General features: G+C 33.4%; 1 protein-coding gene across 1 annotated transcript; it reads right to left on the reverse strand.

The window, feature by feature from the left end:
• Positions 1-14,783: 14,783 nt before the first annotated feature.
• LOC122312773 (mitogen-activated protein kinase kinase kinase 20-like) lies at positions 14,784-15,872 on the reverse strand. The gene has a single exon (XM_043127427.1). The coding sequence runs from the start codon at positions 15,870-15,872 to the stop codon at positions 14,784-14,786; it is 1,089 nt and encodes a 362-aa protein (XP_042983361.1).
• Between the last annotated feature and the right edge of the window lie 4,740 nt (positions 15,873-20,612).

The raw sequence follows: 20,612 nt of genomic DNA on the forward strand, positions 1-20,612 counted from the left end.
AGTTTTTCAAGCAAAAGTATAAATATAATTCTAAATATATATAACAAGTTTAGCAATTTAAACAATGTTAATGTTCTAGTCTAAAACTTCTCCCCCTTTTGGCATCATTAAAAAAGATCGGCAGCAAGTAAATGGACTAAAAAAATGGTGCGTTTAATAGTCACTGTAGATAGTTGAAAAAGGAGTCGTCCGTGATCCGACAAATGCTGCAAAGTCTCGAGGCCTAACTCTATGAATTTAGTGCGGCTGGAGATTTAAACAATCGCCTGATGTTGTTGACAAACGTGATTGAAGGCTCTGAGTTGCTATAAAAAAATGATCATTTTCATCTATCGGATGCCAAAAAAATAATCGCTTCTTGACCTGAGTTCTGTTTTTCCACAACGATAGAATGGCTGAGCAATTCTCTTCCACTAATGTTCCAGACTTGAATCAGGAACCCTTAACGTATCAATCATCAATCTTCTCTCCTGAGGCCGTCAATACCATGATAGGAGCAGTGAACCGTTTTTCTAGTAAGGCTGATTCTGAGATTATTGCAGAATCAAGAATGCTCAGTAGTCAATATGCTGCCTCTGTTACGATCATGTCTCGGAGGTTAATGGCGAGGGTGAGTGAGATTGATCATCTTAACATGCAAATATTTGAGTTACGACAGAAGCTTGCTAATAAGGATAGTGAGAATAAAAGGCTAAAGCAAGAAAACCAAGAGTTGAAAAAATTTGCAGATTGGTATGCTCATGATCTGCAACCACGAATAAAGGAGCTAGAACGAGAAAGGGTTCAGATACAATGTCAACATCGGCAGATAACAGCAGAGGTTCATCGTTTACTAGAAAAATAGGGACAATCTACTATTAATCTCGCTGGCTTAGTAAGAAAACTTTTGACAATGTGTGTCCAACATATCTTGTATTTCTTTTGACAAAATAAGATTTGAAGAGACAATAGTTTGTCTTATTCTTTATGCTATTTCTATAAAATCAGTCCTGAAGTTCATCCAATTCGCATCAAGTTTTCATCTCATCTCTATAACTCATCTGCATTCTTTCAGCATTCTCGTTTTAAGCCTTCTATTCTTTTCTCAATGGCTCATTCTTCTAACATTTCTCTAGATCCATCCATGAGACATTCTGCATCTCAACCTCCTGTCCTTTCTGCAGCTGCCATTGGTGCCATGTTGCAGCAAGAAAATAATAATCTGACTAATAAGTCAGATTCTGATGCTATTTATGACTTGGTGAGTCTTGGGACTCGCTACTCTTTCTCTATTGTTGCTTTTTCTCAGCGGCTACAAGTCAAAAATCACGAAGTTGAAAAGCTCAAAGAACAAATTGTTGTACTTCAACGAATTGTTCAAGAGTCTCACACAAGGGAAGGAATCATTCGGCAGAAGAATAAACAGTTGAAATCTTTATTAGATTCTTCATTTCGTTTGCCGGTTCCCATGGATAAGAATGACATGATATTGTATGAAGAGAATAAGCGTCTCAAACATGAGGCTAAGAATCTCAAGTTTATGTAAAAGTATTTAAAAAATCTATCTCTATCTTTATTGACTCTGGTCTATCTTTTAAGAGATATTTATAGCATGCATCATACATATTTCTCTTCTGATCATACATAATCTATCTTCTGGTAAAGGTTTTGTGAAAATATCTGCTAACTGATCGTGTGTGTTTGTGAACTCTAATATTATATTGCCTTTCTGCACATGATCTCAAAGAAAATGATACCTTATTTCAATATGCTTAGTTCTAGAATGTTGTATTGGGTTCTTTGAAAGATTTATAGCACTTGTATTATCACATTTGATTGGAATGTGATTATACTTGAGTTTAAAATCTTCAAGTTGTTGTTTCACGTAGAGAACTTGAGCACAACAACTACCCGCAGCAACATATTCTGCCTTAGCAGTAGATAGTGCAACAGAATTTTGTTTTTTACTAAACCAGGAAACTAATGCATGACCTAAGAAATGGCATGCTCCACTAGTGCTTTTTTGATCTATTTTACAGCCAGCATAATCTGCATCTGTGTAGCTGATTAGATCGAAAGATGTATCCTTAGGGTACCATAACACTAGGTTAATTGTACCACTAAGATATCTAAGAATGCGCTTAACTGCAATTAAATGTGATTCTTTTGGAGATGATTGAAAGCGTGCACATAAGCACACACTAAACATAATATCTGGTCTACTAGCTGTTAAATATAATAAGCTACCAATCATACCTCGGTATATCTTCGAGTCAACTGGCTTACCGGATTCATCTTTATCAAGTTTAGTTGATGGGCTCATTGGTGTTCCAATTTTCTTAGCATTTTCCATCCCAAACTTTTTCAGTAATTCCTTAATATATTTTGATTGATTGATGAATGTCCCACTTTTTGCTTGCTTAATTTGCAATCCGAGAAAGAATGTAAGTTCTCCCATCATGCTCATCTCAAATTCTTCCTGCATAGTCTTAGCAAAAACTTGACACATATTTTCATTAGTAGCACCGAATATTATATCATCAACATAAATCTGAATCAAAAGAATGTCATCATTTTCATATTTAATGAAAAGAGTTGTGTCGATTTTTCCTCTTGAAAAACCTTTTTCAATCAAGAAACCGCTAAGTCTTTCGTACCAATCTCTAGGAGCTTATTTATGTCCATATAGTGCTTTTGTGAGTTTGAAAACATGATTTGGAGAAATATGATTTTCAAAACCTGGAGGTTGCTCAACATATACCTCTTTATTTATAAAACCATTTAAGAAAGTACTTTTAACATTCATTTGAAAAAGTTTGAAATCTTTATAACAAGCATATGTAAGTAGCATTCGAATAACTTCTAATCTTGCGACAGGTGCATATGTCTCATCATAATCGATTCCTTCTTCTTGATTAAAACCTTGGGCTACAAGTTGAGCCTTATTTCTAGTAATGACTCTGGACTCATCTTTTTTGTTTCTAAAAACCCATTTTGTTCCAATAATAGTATGATTTTTGGGTCTAGGAACAAGTATCCAAACATCATTTCTTTCAAATTGATTCAACTCTTCTTGCATAGCTAGAATTCAAGATTCATAAAGAAGTGCGTAATCAATATTTTTGGGTTCAATTTGAGATAGAAAAGCAGTATGATTGCAAATATTTCTAAGAGATGATCAAGTACTTACACCTTGTGAAGGTTCTCCCAAAATTTGTTCCACTGGATGATCTTTCACAAATTTCCACTGTTTGGTTGCATCTTGTATTAAATTTTGATGATCTTTCCTGATGGCTCCATGTTGAACTTCCTCTATTGTTTTCTTTTTGTTGAGATTAAGACTTTCCGTATTATTTATACCTCCTGTTTCTTCATCAATAGATTTCTTGGAGAGTGAAGAATTAGATTCATCAAATACTACATGCATAGATTCTTGTATAGTCAAAGTCTTTTTATTGAATACTCTATAAACTTTACTATTAGTAGAATACCCGAGAAAGATACCTTCATCAGATTTTGTGTCAAATTTGCCTAAATTATTCCTGTCATTCAAAATAAAACATTTGCATCCAAATACATGAAAGTAACCAATGTTGGGTTTTTTCTCATTCCAAAGCTCATAGGGGGTTTTATCTAATTTAGACCTTAGCATAACTCTATTTATAACATAACATGCAGTACTTACCGCTTCGGCCCAAAAATAACTAGGCAAGTTGTTCTCATTGAGCATTGTTCTTGCCATCTCTTGAAGAGATCTATTTTTCCTCTCTACTACCTCATTTTGTTGAGGAGTTCGAGGAGCAGAAAAATTATGCACAAAACCATTTTCATCACAAAATGTTTCAATATATTTATTAACAAACTCTTTTCCCCTATCACTTCGGATACTTGAAATAGTATAGCCCTTTTCATTTTGAATTCTCTTGCATAACTTGGTAAAGACATTATGTGCCTCGTCTTTATGAGCAAGAAAGATGACCCAAGTATAACTAGAGAAATCATCAACAATAACAAATGCATAATATTTTCCTCCTAGACTTGCAACTCTATTTGGTCCAAAAAGATCCATGTGTATCAGTTGCAATGGTCTAGTAGTGGAAATATGTTTCTTAGTTTTAAAAGAAGTTTTTGTTTGTTTACCAAATTGACATGCATCACAAATTTTGTCTTTAAGAAAATATGTTTTTGGTAAACCTCTCACAAGATCATTTTTTGAAAGTTTGGAAATAAGTTCCATGTTGGCATGATCTAGTCTTCTATGCCATAACCAACTAGTTTCATTTTGAGCTGAAAAACAAATTGCATCTTGTGGGGTAATTTCTTCAAAATCGATTGTATAAACATTGTTACTTCTAAAAGCAATGAAACAAATATTACAATCATGATCATTCAAAATAATGCATTTATCCATTTTGAAAGTAACTGTAAATCCTTTATCATATAATTGACTTATGCTTAAAAGATTATGTTTTAGACCTTCAACAAGTAGAACATCTTTAATTATGAGAGAATATTCATTACCAATTTTACCTATTCCCACGATCTTCCCTTTCGAGTTGTCTCCAAATGTCACGTGTCCTTCTTCTTTAGATCTAAGATCAAAGAACTTAGTCTTGTCTTCCGTCATGTGTCTTGAACATCCACTATCTAAAAACCATTTATTTTTGCTTGTGGAAGACTTCATGCATACCTATAAAAACAATTAAAATGATTTTTCTTGGTACCCAAGTTCTTTGGGTCCTTTATTTATTAGTATTAGAAGAAACAAGATTTTTAGGTACCCATATGGCCCTAATAATCATTGTATGATTTCTTCTAATAGGACAAGTATGATAATTATGACCATTTCTATTACAAAAATTGCACATAGCATGTGACATATATGAAAAACTTGAATGATTATAATAATATCATTTCTTGACAAAATTATTTTTATGAAAAGAATTTTGAATATTAGTATTTGATGTAGAATGATTATCAAAGAAATTTTTATAAGGTTTGTATTTTTGTTTTGGCATATATCCCAAACCTGCATTGTCAAAAACACATCTTTGACTACCAAGAAGTTTTTCAAAATTTCTTTTTCCATTCGTAAAGTTTTCAACAATATTTTCTAAATCGGTTTTCTTCTTATTCAATTCAAGATTTTCATCTTTCAAAATGATACTTTCTTTTCTTAAAATTTCAATTTCGTTTGTTAAAGAAAAATTTTTCTTTTTCAAAGCAGTATACTTGATACCCAAATTTTCAAATTCCTCATATACCTCTTCTAAAATATTTTGCAATTCTTCATATGAAGGATCTTCAATATTATCAAGATTTGTTACCTCAATGTCATCTTTAGCCATAAGACAAAGATTTGCTGATTCTCCATTGATTGCTTCACTATCTGAACTACTTGAATCATCATCTCATGTAGCTTTCATTGCTTTCTTGCCATTGTTTCGATTTTTCTTTAGCAGATGACAATCTGGTTTGATATGACCAGGTTTATTGCATTTATAACAAATTAAAGTGTCATTTTTACCTGAATCTTTCTTAGAAAACTTTTTGAAATATTTCCTTTGCTGTAGCGCAATTCATTATTCTATTAAACTCATTTCCATTAAGAGCATTATATAATAAATTCATAGCAGTTAAATTTAAAGTATAAAGTCTATCGTCTTCACGATCAAACTCTTCTTCTTCCTTTTTGACCTTTACTCCATCAATCACTTTTGTTGGAATATAAGGTCCATTTATAATATATTTCCAGATTTCTCTACCTTGAGTCTGAAGAAATATTCTCATTCTAACTTTCCAAAATGAGTAATTATCTCCACAAAAGAGTGGAGGCCGACTGCTAGATTGACCTTCACCAAATGAAGCTGCAATGTTAGCCATACGATCTTAACTCAAAAGATAGTTAATCTTATAATAGAACTCTTAGCTCTGATACCAATTGTTGCCCAGATGACTAACACAAGAGGGGGGTGAATTGAGTGATATTTAAAAAAATAACAATTATAAATCAAATATACAATATAAAATATAAACAAAATGCGAAACAGTAATAAATATAAAGAGTAAGGGTAAGAGAGAAGCAAACTCAGTATGTTAACGAGGTTCGACCCCACTGCCTACGTCCTCGCCTCAAGCTACCCCTTGAGGATCCCCAAATTCACTATTCAACCTCCTTCAGGTGGAGATAGAAACCTATTACACCTTTGAACAACACCATTACAAAGGATCCGTGTAGAACACCCTCTACACTTGCAATCACCTTACAAGTGGTGATTCAACTATTCCTCGTATAAAATACTTTCTACACGCACAAGGGTTATACACACCCTTTTTCTGATACAAAAGCTGATAGTGGGTAGGTTATCAGAAAACACTCCTCAATGAGTGAAATAAGAACAATACAGCACAAACTTTATCTCTCAAAATGAATAAGGATTAAGGCTCAAGTGTGTGGCTTAGACCCTTGGGTTGTATCCTATTCTGGTTGCATCATGAACGGCATACGGTTTCGCACGAGACAACGTGAAGAACATCGTCGAACCCAAAACTCTGGTGTCATAGTTATTGGTGAACAAGGCCCCCAAAGTAACGATTTATATGGAGTATTAATAGGCATTTTGAAATTTCGCTACATGGGATGGCATCGTGTGTACTTATTCAAATGTGATTGATTCGACATCTCCGATCCTAGATGAGGGATTTGTGTGGATGACCATCTAACTAGTGTGAATATGTCCCGAACATTTTATAAAGACGAGTCATTCGTTTTGGCGTGCCAAGCTTCTCAAGTGTTTTACCTCAAAAATAGTAGCATGGCTGGTAATTGGTATGTCGTGCAAAAGGTTACGAATAAAAATGTGTATGACCTTCCAGAAGTACCTGATTTTGAGGACAACGCATCAGAGTCTAGTGATGTTGACGCATACCAAGAGGCTAATTCCTCAGATGCATACGTATCGGTCCAATTTGATGACGGTGGTCTAGTTACTCCAATGCATAGGCAGGATGTTGAGCCGACTCAGATTGATGTGTCCTCCATCATGGGGGATGGTAATTGTAACATATATGAGGAAACTTTAATCAATGATGATGATAGCGATACTAGTTCGACTTACAATGCTGACCACGAGGGAAGCACAGAAGAAGATGATCATTTGACAGACGAGGATAGTACCTAAACAGACGAATATACAAACTAGAAGTGGTAGAGATGGTTCAATACCTGCAACATGTTTCTTGGAACAGCGAAACCCCCTTGGTTCTATTGGTGATATTGACAAGGTAAATATATTCTATCTTGGTTTCTTTAATCTTATACCTAGCTAATTTCTATTTTAATAACATTCCACTCTTTTGTTTGGAAAGAATTAAGTTCCATTAAAATAAATTTTTTGTTGCAAGGTTGATCCGAGTCATCATAGCTTTCTTTGGCAGATATGAAAGAAGTCATAGTGTTGATCCAGCACTATGCAAGCTACGTATGACAACTACCTTAATTGTTACATAAAAAGCTCCTGTCTTTATTTTTCATTGTAGCTTCACTTTTTAATTAATGTGATGGTGTTTCCCTTGTTATCTTATTCCTTTAAGAATGGCTAAAGGTAATTGTCTTAGTGTTTGCTTTCTATCAACAAGGTCAACTCATAACAGCTAAAACTACATCCCTAGTACTAAACAAGTCAAGAATAATGGTTTTCACATGGTATCATTTTCCTGAAGAATTACTTTTTCAAGTGAAGGTTTAAGTTGTCTTATTTTGTTAATATTGTAAATTGCTTAGTCGATGAATTTCAAAACTGTTCTAATCAATTTGTCAATATAAACTTAACTAATCATGTATAACATTGTTCCTTTGTTTTCTCATTCTTCCATTTCAGCTCCCCAAGGTTTTTTTGGTGTCAACACAGCTGATGAAGTATTGATGGATGCCCCTTGCAGTGGGATTGGGGTAAACTAAAGGGCTATTAAGGCTGAGAGTTCACATAAAGGTTCACATGGCAGAGGTATATTGTATTTTTTAAACTCTACAAAATCCTCTCTGCTTACTATTAAGAAAATATTGTAGTTTTTGTGTTGGAATGGAGGAGAAACCCAAAGTAACTAGAGAGTTCACATGGTATCACTCTTAGTAACTAGAAATGTTAATCTTTTAGCAAGAATATTGCAATCTGGATGGGTTATGCAGTGGGATGATCTTTAACTTATATATGTAATCTTAGCTTATTCATAGTTAGAAGAAAGATCTTGACTTTGAAAAAAAAAAGCAACCCAAAGCCAGTTTTGATTATAGTGACTAACCATCTGATATGGTGGCGCAAGGTTACAGTTCAAATTCATAGCAGTAATGGAATGAATTTGAGAGAGTGGAAATTAGTGTTGTCGAAAATTTAAAGAAAAATCACGTACAGTAGGGGATGAAAAGGAAGTTCCCTTCAAACGGAAGAGAAGGGAAGAAAAAGGAAATTCCCATGGAGAGAGGAGAAGGAGAGATCAAGGTAAAAACTGTCTCCATATTTGATCAGATGAACTTGTGCCCATTTAAATTATACACTTTCTTATCTGATGCAAATGGTTGGTAGGCAAGAGAAGATTAAAAGTGTTGAGGAAAAAGAGGCTGCACCACTGAGGAGTGGAAGTCGAGAAGCTTTAGTTAACGCTTAGCTGTCGTAAAGAAAGGGTTGTCACTCATAGAAATATAAGCAGGGCTCCTCACTACTTATTTAAAGAATTTAAGACCAAGAATGTTCCTCAAGATAATAATTAACTGTGATGTTGTTAAAATAGGTTGAATGCCCAACTTATTCACAAGTCAAATAGTTTGAGGAAAGGTCTGGACTTGAGACTCACTCAGGCTTTTAAACTAGTCGGGTTGTGCACTTTTGGTTGAGAGTCACTTTTAAATTAACATGAGTAGTCCAATTATATTAGTGGCTGCTGCCTATATCCATTAATTAATATTTCATGATAATTAAGTTACGTATAATCTCAACCAAAATCATTTGATCTAGCAGGGCCATTCAAATGCAATGATTTAATTTTTGAAAATTAAATTGTCTAACAGGCTTGAAATATTTATGAAAATTAATCATAGATAAACACATATAAAGTAGCAAAAAAAAAAAAAACAAGTAAAATCCCAAGGCAATGGATCATTGAATTCAGAAGTAAAATATTAATTCCAAGGCTGTAGCAAAAATAGGAAAAAAAGAAGAAGTAAACTTTGGGCAACAGTAGCTAGTGGGATGGGGATGAAATTGGTACTTAATTGGGCAGGAAGTATTTTGCAAGAGGGGCAAGTGGGTAATTCTGTAGACAAAATCCTGTAAAATCCCAAGGCAGAAGATCATTTATATTCAAAGCGAGGGTTTCAGTTGGCTGAGTGATTACCAGCTTCTATTTCTCTCCAGACTTCTTTCCAAACACGCATGACCTAATTCTTGTAAAATCTGTGCAGGAGCTGTTGTATCAACACAAAAGCAAAGGTTTGTCAACTATAGAGGTTGGGCTGTCACTCGAAACTGAAGCCAAAGCTTACCATAGAAGATGTAGGCCAAGAAAGGATTGTCTATTCCTGGTTTCAACACAACAGCAAAGGTTAGTTTGTATTGTTTTTGTTGGGTTCCATTATTTAACTTCTCTCTCATCTAAAACTAGTCTATTGCAATTAGGTGTGTTAAACAGTTAGTTTATGTTACTCTTTCACCTCAAGTTTGTTTATAGTGACTAACCTGGGTAAAATATTAGGTTGTGATTTTCTCAGCTATATCTAATTGATTTATGACAATATGCTGGGTTGGGACTTTCTTGTTATGTTTATTTTCACATTAGGTTAATTTATTTTCATATTAACCATGTCTCCTCCACTTCAATCTTCTGTATCAGGTTAGTTTAGTAGGTGTAAATAATCTTTTATTAGGTCTTGGTATCTGTTAGGGCAGATTAAAATAATGATTTCTTCTATTATGGTTATAATAGAGAATATTACAGTCTTTATTATTAACCAGGTAGTGTTTTTCAAGATCCTTTTTTTATTTTTGGTTTACAAGTCACATGCTACACATAGATTGTTAACAGCAGATGGATGAACTTACATTAATAAGTGCAAAAAGCACAACCCAAGTACATTGGGATAAATCCCGAGACACATGTTCATGAGGTTTGATTAAGATAATTGAAAATTAAAGACAGCAATGAAAGAAGTCAAAGTAAGAGCAGTGTATGAACATTTCTCGGTTTTCCTTTAATTTTTACATAAAACTCGATATTCAGTTTATTGTAGTTTCTAACATCAACTCATCAGTTTTGAACAAGTAAGTTTGATGAACTTACATTCTATTCATAACACTTGAGTGTTTATAGTTTAATGAGAGCCTTATGTTGATGTGTAATATTTATATCACCTTGCAGAACATGCCAATGATTGGAAGAGGTAGAGGCAGAGGTAGAGGTCGAGGTAGATCAAAAATCATAACTGAAGCAAGAAATACAACACCAATTGCTGCCCACAATCTAAGAGATGATGCTTATGGTGGCTCGGGTGACTCAACCCAGCAACCAGATGTTGTCCCGAGCACAGAACCTTGTGAGCTAGCAAATGTTGAGTTGCTTGGAAACACAAATGGTAATGATGTTTATTTTATTTTCCATCTATGCACATTCAATAAATAATTTGTAACATACTCATTTAATTGTTCAATGATAACTATAATATGGTGGCAAATGATACGTTAGGATTGCCTACACAAAAACGTGGGCATGGAGCAGCGAATAGCAATGAGTTTGAGAAGCTTCACAAGCATGGGAAGATAACATTGAAGATAAAGGACGGTGAGACGTCACCGTGTTGTGAAAACTATGTTGTGTTTACAACAAAAGTTACGTGGATATTGAAGCACCATGGCGACTTGAGTCATGGTAGTTGGCATGACATACTGGATAATGAGCAGGAAGAGTTGATTAGTCGTGTTCAGGTAATACAACACCAACTACATGCATGTTCAATTTTATAGGACTTGAATTTGAATTTGCTCAGATTAGTGTTAATTTCCTATAATGAACACTGATAGCTAAAAGTTTTTCTCTCTCTAGGCTGACTTCATCTTAGATTGGTCAAAGAAAAATCATCGCGATGCGGTAACAAAGACTTTGAGGAAGAGGTTTAATCACATTCGGTATGATTTGCATAAAAGGTACCAGCAGTACAAGAGTAATGAGGAAGCCCTTGCGAATGGCCCCCAGTTGGTGAGTGCAGAAAGTTGGCTGAAATTATGCACTAGATGGTCAAGCGAGGGGTTTAAGGTAATGCCACCTCACTATGAACAAAACTTTGGTCAATCTATGATGGTTAATGCAATAATTAAATCATGGATATTTTGCTCATGGATGTGAGTTTTCCTTATTGTTTATGTTATATCATGACTTTGGTCAAACTAAAAAATGTTATATCATGACTTGTAGAGGATATCTGAGTGAAATAAATGTAATAGGGAGAAGCAACAAACTAACCACACAAGTGGAAGAACCTCGTTTGTGTGGCTATTGGAAATGAGGGTAAGAATGACATAGTACTGGTTGGTCAATAAAGATGTTGGTATTAACATTTATAAACTACTCAACTACTTTTAATAATGCAAGTTAGTTGTATTTACAGTCTAAGACTGATGGGGATAATTTGGTTGATTTCTTCAAAGAGGTGAGGTGGTCGAAGAAGAAGGGCACATTTGTTACTCCCACGACAGAAGAACAACACATGGTGTCTTTATTATTTTGTTATGAAATGTATCTATTTTTTTTAGTTAAGTTTCTAGAGCTGAAGTGTGATTTTTGCTTCCTTAATTAGAACCTGATGGTGGCCAAAATGTTTGAACTTGAGCCTGAGAAGCGGACCAAAGAAGCAGTAGCTGAAGTATTTAGGGAGGTCTTGGGCCACAGGTCTGGATATGCAAAAGGACTGAGCAAGATGGTTATTCTCGAGTCCTCTAGACAACGCACTAATGAAAGAGTTACCGAGTTAGTGGCAACCGTTGAGAGCCATGAGAAACATGTTGAGTATTACAAGAAGTTGAACGATGAATTAAGGGGGGATGTACGGGTACTGTTAGAGTGACAACAAGAATACGACAAGTTCATGAGCACATACATGTCAGAGAGATCACAGTCCCAAGGAGAGTCTCATACAGAGACTCAGGGACCTGCATAGCTACCTGTTTTGCTGAAGAAAAAAGTTTTTTATGATTTTGGGTAAGTAGTTGACATTCACTCTAATATAGCATAAAAAATCTTCAATGTGTTGGAGGCTGATATTTTGTTTATTGCCTAACTCAGATTATGGGGCATGGCAACATCTTTTGTAATTGTTTTTTGGAGCTGTGGGCTACAGTACCAAATGAAGCACTCATGTAGATCGTGACCTTGCATAGATCAGAGTTGCACTCAATGCTCTGCATATATATACTTATATATAAGTATATTTTGGAATATTCATATATAAGAACCTTGGCATCATTAATAGTTGAGCTTATTTGGTGACACTCATTGGAAAATTGGCTTTTGATGACAATATTCAGGCTATGGTAATGATTCAGCTAAATGAGAGGCATGCACGGTACTTAGTTGACTTAAAGTAAAGACTAAAGTGACTTGAAGTGTTGAGCTGTCAAGATATAAGACTGATTTCACATGGATATTTGTATATACATGCAGTACTGAAACATGAGCACTGAATGAGGCTAGGATACATGTTTACAAGTAAGTTATTTGAATGAGAAATTTGTGTCATTGCTCCTTAGTTTAGTTTCTGCAGTTTTTTCTTAATGCATTTATGTGATTATGCATGAATGAGTATATGAACATTTTTAGGTAGGCCCAACTATATATACCAAGTATCTATGAACCAAATGAACAAAGTAGTTATTGATTTTATATATTACTATATACTTTTATGGATGTGAAATTATTAGTTAATTTCAGATTATGGTGATTGGTATGTAATTGCAATAGAGATTCACCTTATAATGTTTCAGATTGATGTAATTTTTATGGATTTCAATTTCTATATCCTTTCTCAAATATTGCAACCGTATTTTACATTGAGTAATTGCAATAGATTAGTTTCAGAGTGATTATAGCCCATTACTATATACATTTTGTTAATATATGTCAGGTTACCAACATGTTGCGTTGCTCTTTGTAGGACTTTGAGACAGTGGGTATTCATAAGTGGAGCTGCAAAGATCAGAATGATGGTTTGAGAAGACATGAAAGGGCTTCCCAGTTTGACAAGGCTTGAGAATGTTATCTTAGAAGACTACTTGTTGCTTATATTAGCTAGGCACACTGGTTAGAAAGAATGCCATTTAACCTATAGTGTTGCATGTGTATAACTACTATCAAAACTGGCCTGGGTGTATTTAACTTAGTGTTCATTTGTGTTAATATTGTGTGAAATAGAAATGAATATTGTGTTGGATATTATACTATTATATATATAATGATCAATGCACATTGAATATTGCATTCATCAAAAAACCAAAGTCTTTATTGTTATTGTTGCTGAAAGCAAGGTGATGAGAATACCAATTCAAACTATATATACTGTAATGATGTATAATATTATTGTTTATTTTCTGTTTGGGAATTAACTAGTACTATTTACAAATATGATGAATATACTATTTTTTCCAGCTACTCAATAGTGGTAAATAACATTTTTTCCGCCACAATTAGAAGGGAATGAGTGCACAAAAATTGAGCTGCAATAAGTGTTTTCTGACTTAATTATTCTAGCCGCAATAAATCTAGCTGAAAAGCTTCAATATATCCCAATCAATATCGTTGACAGGGCTCTGTTATTTTCGGCGCGATTGGTTCGCCTAAAAAAAATCCACATATTCCCGGCTATGCATATCTATATCTGTATAGATATTTCCGGCTACATTTTGTTACTTATTGCGGCCAGATTCGGCCACCAGTAAAAACCATTTCCGATTACGTAAAAAGCAAGCCGCAGTTGTCTTTCTAGCGCAATACAATAGCGGCTAAAACCCGACTACAAAAATGTAGCCAGAAATAAATTGTTGCACCTATTTCCTATACATTTGCGGCGACTTTTGATAGCCAGAAAAAGATATATTTCTTGTAGTGACCATCGATCACCTTCCCGAACACGATCGACGTAATAATCAATCGTCATTTTCAATTTCAATGGCAAATGTGCTCCAATGTTTTGCTTCAAGAATGGCTTAATTTTCTGGTCAAGATCCAAATTAGGTCTCAGCGTCTTTCACAATAAGATATAATTAATGATAGGCTTACTATTCTCTTACCATATCTTCACTGCTACAGTGCATTGGAAAATTTTTCTATTATTTTCTTTTAAATAATTTTTTTAACATCTTTAATCATTAAGAAAAAATTAACAAATATATAACATTACTAATAATTACTTCCTTAATCATTAAGGTAAAAATAAAATAAAAAAATAAATATTAAAAAGATTGGTACAAAGTAAGCCTATCATTATTTTTCACAATTTAATGCAAAACTGTGTAGTGCAAGGAAAAAATAAATAAATAAAAAAGCTCGAAAGTGCAAAGGGGCCGGCGCAAGGCTAATTAATTGCAAAAAATTAAAAAAAAAAAACCAAACTTTTATTAATGAATCCAATATTCATGAAACAAATTGAGAAATGAAAACAAATTCAATAATGTACAAGAAACATGTTTGTGATCTGGTCGATACAATTAAACTCTCACTTGTTTGACTCATCAATATTCCGTACGTGCAGGGCTTGTTAATTTGTTTCAGCTGGGAAACAAGCGATATGGCCGGATTACACCAGCTGATTGTTTCATGGGACGATCGAATGCAGGGATAGTGAACATGTTTGTGTTAGATTGGAGCCACAAAGTGGCCCGAGCTGGCGGAGGTAGTTTTTCTGGAGACGGCGGCTTCTTCGTCTTCAATGAAAACCCGGGAGGAGGAGGAAGAGATTTTTTTGAAGCATTGGGTTTCATTGAAACTGATGAAGAACAACCAATTGGAGCAGATGATCCTGCAGATGGAGAACCTTGACAACCCTCGACCAGGAAAGGATGAAGCAGTAGCAACTCAGCTGTCAACCTCTTCAAAGGGTTCCCCTCTAAACACCTCCGCAAGAAATCTTTCCCAAGCTCTGACATTGTTTCAGGTATCTTTGGTGGGTTCCCACAAGCGATTTCAATCATTAACTCGTCGATGCTTATACTTGAATCCCATCCCACGTTTCCAGTGACCATCTCCACCACTACGCATCCCAGAGACCATATATCTAACGCGGGAGTGATTATGCCCCACAAAACCGATTCTGGAGACATGTAATTGGGAGTACCTCGAAAGGAGAACCTTTTTCTCATGATCTCATTCTCCTCCCCGGGAATCTTCGAAAGCCCAAAATCGGTGATCTTTACCTTGCTTACACCCCCTGATCCAGTACTAAAAGCAAGAATATTGGCAGGCTTAAGATCACAATGAACGTACCCTTGTTTGTGGAGAGCACGAAGCCCTTTCAGAATCATCGTAGTATACCTTCGAACATCGTGCTCCTCCAGCTTTCCTCCACTTCTTTTGATTAGATCTTCTAGAGTACCTCCCGATGCATACTCGAGTTGAAGGTTGTAGTAACATAGCCCACATTCTATGCTCAACTGAGCCCCGAGACAACGAACAATCTCTGGACATCCAGCAAACCGACTGAGAATTCTTCTCTCTTTCTGAAGCGTCGAAGAACTCTCAAGACGAGACGTCTTGATCGCAATATAATATGAAGGTCCAAAATTAGGGTTCGTGGGTACCCCTAAATACACAGTGCCATACGATCCGCTCCCCAGAACTAGAGCTTTCTGCCACTGCATGGTAAACGTTGCTGCAGTAGTACTAGAACAGGAGATCGATCTAGAGTTGCTCATGATGATTCTTTAGCGACGAACAGCAACAGTACGAGAATAAACGATTTTGAAGAAGACGATGTTTATGAGAAACAATTTGATCAGAACTCAGAAGAGACTTTTGCATGCACAGATATAATGTTACAAGGTTTAATGTCAACCAACAATACGTATATATATATTGGCAGGCGGAAATATATGATCTATTGACGACGTATGTTCACTTCTGCTATACTTCAAACATCAGAGAATGTTAAGTACGAGTCGGATTATTGTTTGGTCTCTCGGTTGCATGCATGCCGTTTCCGACTGGGATTGGGCTACCTGAAAAGCTAAGATCAGATTTACATCAGTACTAGTAATCCTATGCCAATAAGGATTAATATATCAATTCATGAGGATTAAAGTGCAAAAATAATGTATTAATTGAGATATATATATATATATATATATATAGGATGGAGGGAGTTCTATTACATGATATATAGTTTGTTAAATGATTAACTTCTAATTAAGAACGCCAGAATTGAAGGCCCTTTCCAATTAGGATTGGGAAACAGCTAGAGAAATTAAATAAAATTTCACTTTCAGAAAATTAAAAACAAATTAAAAAAGAAAAATAGAAAAATATGGAGGCCGGAGTTCTTATATATACATATATATATATATATATATATATATAGTAATTTGTTGATTAATAACTTCTAATTAAGAACGCCAAAATTGAAAACCATTTCCTATTAGGATTGGGAAACAGTGAAAAGAAAATTTCACTTGCAGAAAATTATAAAAAAATTAAAAAAGAAAAAGAGAAAATTATAGTTTGTAATCGATTAACTTCTAATTAAGAACGCAAAAATTGAAAAGTGAAAACCATTTCCAATTAGGATTCGGAAACAGATAAAATAAAATAATTTCCACTTTCAGAAAATAAAAATTAAAATAGAAAATTGAACTAAAAACACACGACATATATATATACGTATGTATGTACTATATATATTTCTCTTAATTAATTTGTTCCTCTTGACGGTACTTGAATAAGGAGTACTCAAACAAATTAAAAACTTTATATATATATATATAATTGGAAATTTTCTTGTAAGGCTAAGGTTTGAAAATCATATATCTATATATATATATATATATATCTAATACATACAATCGAGAATTTAATTAATTATAACCCACGAGAGTCGTTAAATCTGCATCTTTATTAATGCTGAGGTTAAATTAGGCCTAGCTAGTCTGTCTGAGGATTTATTAATTAATTAATGTTAATGCTTCGTTAACTATGTAATTAATAATTATATTAATTATGGATAAAAACAATAATTCAGTTCAACTAATTAATAAACTGTCTGGCTCACAATAAAATTAAAAAGCTTTGCTATTCATAAGTCTCATACATAACATGTATAACAAATGAATTTTTTTAAAAAATTTTATTTAGTTTTCTTCTTTTTAAAATAATTGAATTCTTATACTAATCATCCATATACCACACATTTGATAAGAGAAAAAAATTAAAAAAATAACAAAAAGAGTGGTGTGTATTATATGAGACTTATGAATAAAATTTTTCAAAATTAAACTCCTTTAGTTCTGCAGGATTTAATTTTGCAAATTTCTAAATTCTAATAGCTCAATCTCTATTTCTTTTTATTTTTATTTTTTGAAAGATCGGTCTTTTTCGTATATAAAGAAATCCAAAATGCATGGTTCCTCCAATATTCGATCTAATTTTTCCTTTCACATATATGTGTGTTATATTATATATATTCTAATATAATAAGTGGTTATCTAATTGTGAATAGTAATTTTTATTATTTTTTCATTAATTTTTGTTTTTTTCCATTAAGTCTTGTTTTACTAAAAGACCCTTAAAACTCTTGATCATTTGATGTGTAACTCTATTGTAAAATTTAATTAAGGATCTTGTTTTACCAAAAGGTCCTTAAGACCCTTGACCATTTGACATGTAGCTCCCGTGTAGAATTTAATGAAAGATTATATTTTACCAAAAGACCCTTAATAGCTCCGCGACGCATATGAATTAACATCTTTTTTTCATATCCTTTTTGTTTTAACAGTGTAATCATTTTCCTTTCTCTTTTTATCTCAATTTTTTTAAATAAAAAAATTGAAATGACTTTACTCTTTAAAATATAAACACTTTAGAGCATTCTCATTGTAAAATTCAACTTTAAGTAAATTTAATTAATAAAATACTTAAAACACTTAATATATAACATTAATTATTAATTTAATTAGAATATAATTATTATTAATATTAATATTTTAGTTAGTAGAACTATATAAAAATGTGGTAAATATAAAAATTAAAAAAATTATTAAATTCATAATATTTTATTATTATATAGAGAGTAAATAGATAATTCAATACAGATGCAGATCAATGCTCATATTTTGCTGAAATTTAGATTTTTGTTTTTTATCTTTATTTTTTACCTTTCTTTAACCTTTTATTTTCTTTTTCCAGATAAATAAGCTACTAACTTTTTTACTTTTTTTTTTTATTTATTTAAAACATTATGTCAGGGGATTAAAGCAGCCGAGACCGTTCTCTAATATATGTATATATATAGGAGAAAGATATTTGCAGTCGTGGTTGTGCAAGCAGTGTGCAGTCGTTTTGAAAAAAATGAATTAATATGGGACCCACATGAAAAAAAAAAAACTAACTTTTTAATCGTGAATCACACTCTTTTTTAAAGCGATTGCGCGGCGTTTGTAATTCCACGACTAGATGTAGCATTGCTCGTGTATATATATATATATATATATATGCATATATATAATTGAAAATACTAATATGCATGGCACCGTGCATTAACCTGCCAGGTCAACGTAAGCCAATGATATAGTGACACTTGTCGCAGATACACAATCCACGTCGATGTGCATGATCTCAACATTAATGAAAAAACTCAACTACACGTATAAATACCTAAATTGGAAAAATATAGAAAAATAAGTTAAAATAAGAAACTCAACTAGATTGGAAAAATCACTTCGAATGAGAAAAAGAAAACAATTTAAAAAGAAAAACCTTATATTAGAAAAAGGAGTTAAACTTAAATGATTTAATTAACTTGAGTTTTATGTTTATATATATATATATATTATATTATATATTTAAAACAGTACTGCATGCATGGCCAAGTACATGACCGTGGCCAAATCGGCCACCGCAACATGGTCAGTTTGCGCGAGGGAACCTCCAATATACTCAGATCACCGATATCTTGATGGCTCGATGTAGCGACTCCAAAGGTAGCGCCTTGTCCGAGGGCCACCATTGGTACCAAAGGTATGACCACGGGGGTCACGGCCGATTGCTAGCTTCTTCATTTTATTTTTTTAAGTTTCACTTTATCTAAGGTTTTCTATGTTTAAATTTTATTTTTTGTTTTTAAATTCAATATTATTAAGTTTCAAATCTAAAGTGCCTTTTAATTGATTTTATAATTATATTCATTTTAGTTCTCTTGTTTTTATTTTATTTTATTTGTTTATTTTTATTTTTTGAGAAGTTGTTTTTAATTTTTGGTATTATTTTCTAATTTGAGTTTATGAGTCTCTCTCTCTCTCTCTCTCTCTCTCTCTCTCTCTCTCTCTCTCTCTCTCTCTCTCTCTCTCTCTCTATATATATATATATATATATATATATTTTTTCTTTTTAAGTATTTCTTTTCCAAATTTTAGTTTAATCTTCTCTATTATATAGTTTTAGTTTCTTCGATCTGATTTGGCATATTGATTGGTTATTTTTTATTTTTTAAACCACTTATCATTTTGCATTTTGACCTATGTAATCACTACATGATTTGGTCTTTTACTATAAGAAAAATGATTTTTTGCGTCACTTAAATTGGATGTCAAAAATATAAAATTGTTGTTAAAAACAATCGCAACAATTTTGTGTTTTTTGCATCTAAATTAAGTGACGTAAAAAGTTATTTTTCTTGTAGCGCTTGTTTCCTAATCAAGCTCGATATATTATAATTAAAGAATACATAAATACATGAGTAGGAGGCTGGGGAATCCCAACAAAGGCCCTTTCTTAACTACTAGTGCAACACTATATGAAAAATAAAAAGAAATGGACACTAGAAATAAATTAATGTTTCCTACATTTCCCTGCTAAGAGGGAGCCGCATAAGTGACAATTTTTATACGACTCGAGAGTGGGATTATAGTTCCATGACCATAGCCTATAGGCCATGGTGATTATATAAGTGACTGCATTTTGTCTTGAAGTAGTTGTTAGGGAAGTTCATTGCCTTGTCTTCATGATCTTGTGGCCAAATAGGATAACTGTTATAATAAAAATCTAGATAAAACATCCAAACTTCATTGTGTTATATGTCATCACAAAACTCAACACTCTCCCAAAGGAGTGCATATGATTCTCACGCTCACTACAAGAGATATGATTTTTTGAGACAAAAAATTTTGTCTCAAAAAATGGAAATTTCGTCCCTAAAAGTTTTGGGAGACGAAAAAATTTCGTCTCTATTTTGTCTCAAAAAGGCTGTCTCAGAAAGTTTTCGGAGACGAAAATTGATTTTCGTCTCCGAAAAGTATTTTTAGGGACGAAATTGGGCGGAACCGGTCGAAACCGTTCGAACGGGAAATTTTTTCTGAGACAAAAGAATGTCGTCTCAGAATCTAGTTCGAACG

The sequence above is a fragment of the Carya illinoinensis genome, chromosome 6 (genome assembly GCF_018687715.1).
Source record: "Carya illinoinensis cultivar Pawnee chromosome 6, C.illinoinensisPawnee_v1, whole genome shotgun sequence".
NCBI classification, from domain to species: domain Eukaryota; kingdom Viridiplantae; phylum Streptophyta; class Magnoliopsida; order Fagales; family Juglandaceae; genus Carya; species Carya illinoinensis.

What these genes read in the sequence shown, in the direction of transcription:
- LOC122312773 (XM_043127427.1), bottom strand. Translation starts at nt 15,872, where the DNA reads ATGCAGTGGCAGAAAGCTCTAGTTCTGGGGAGCGGATCGTATGGCACT.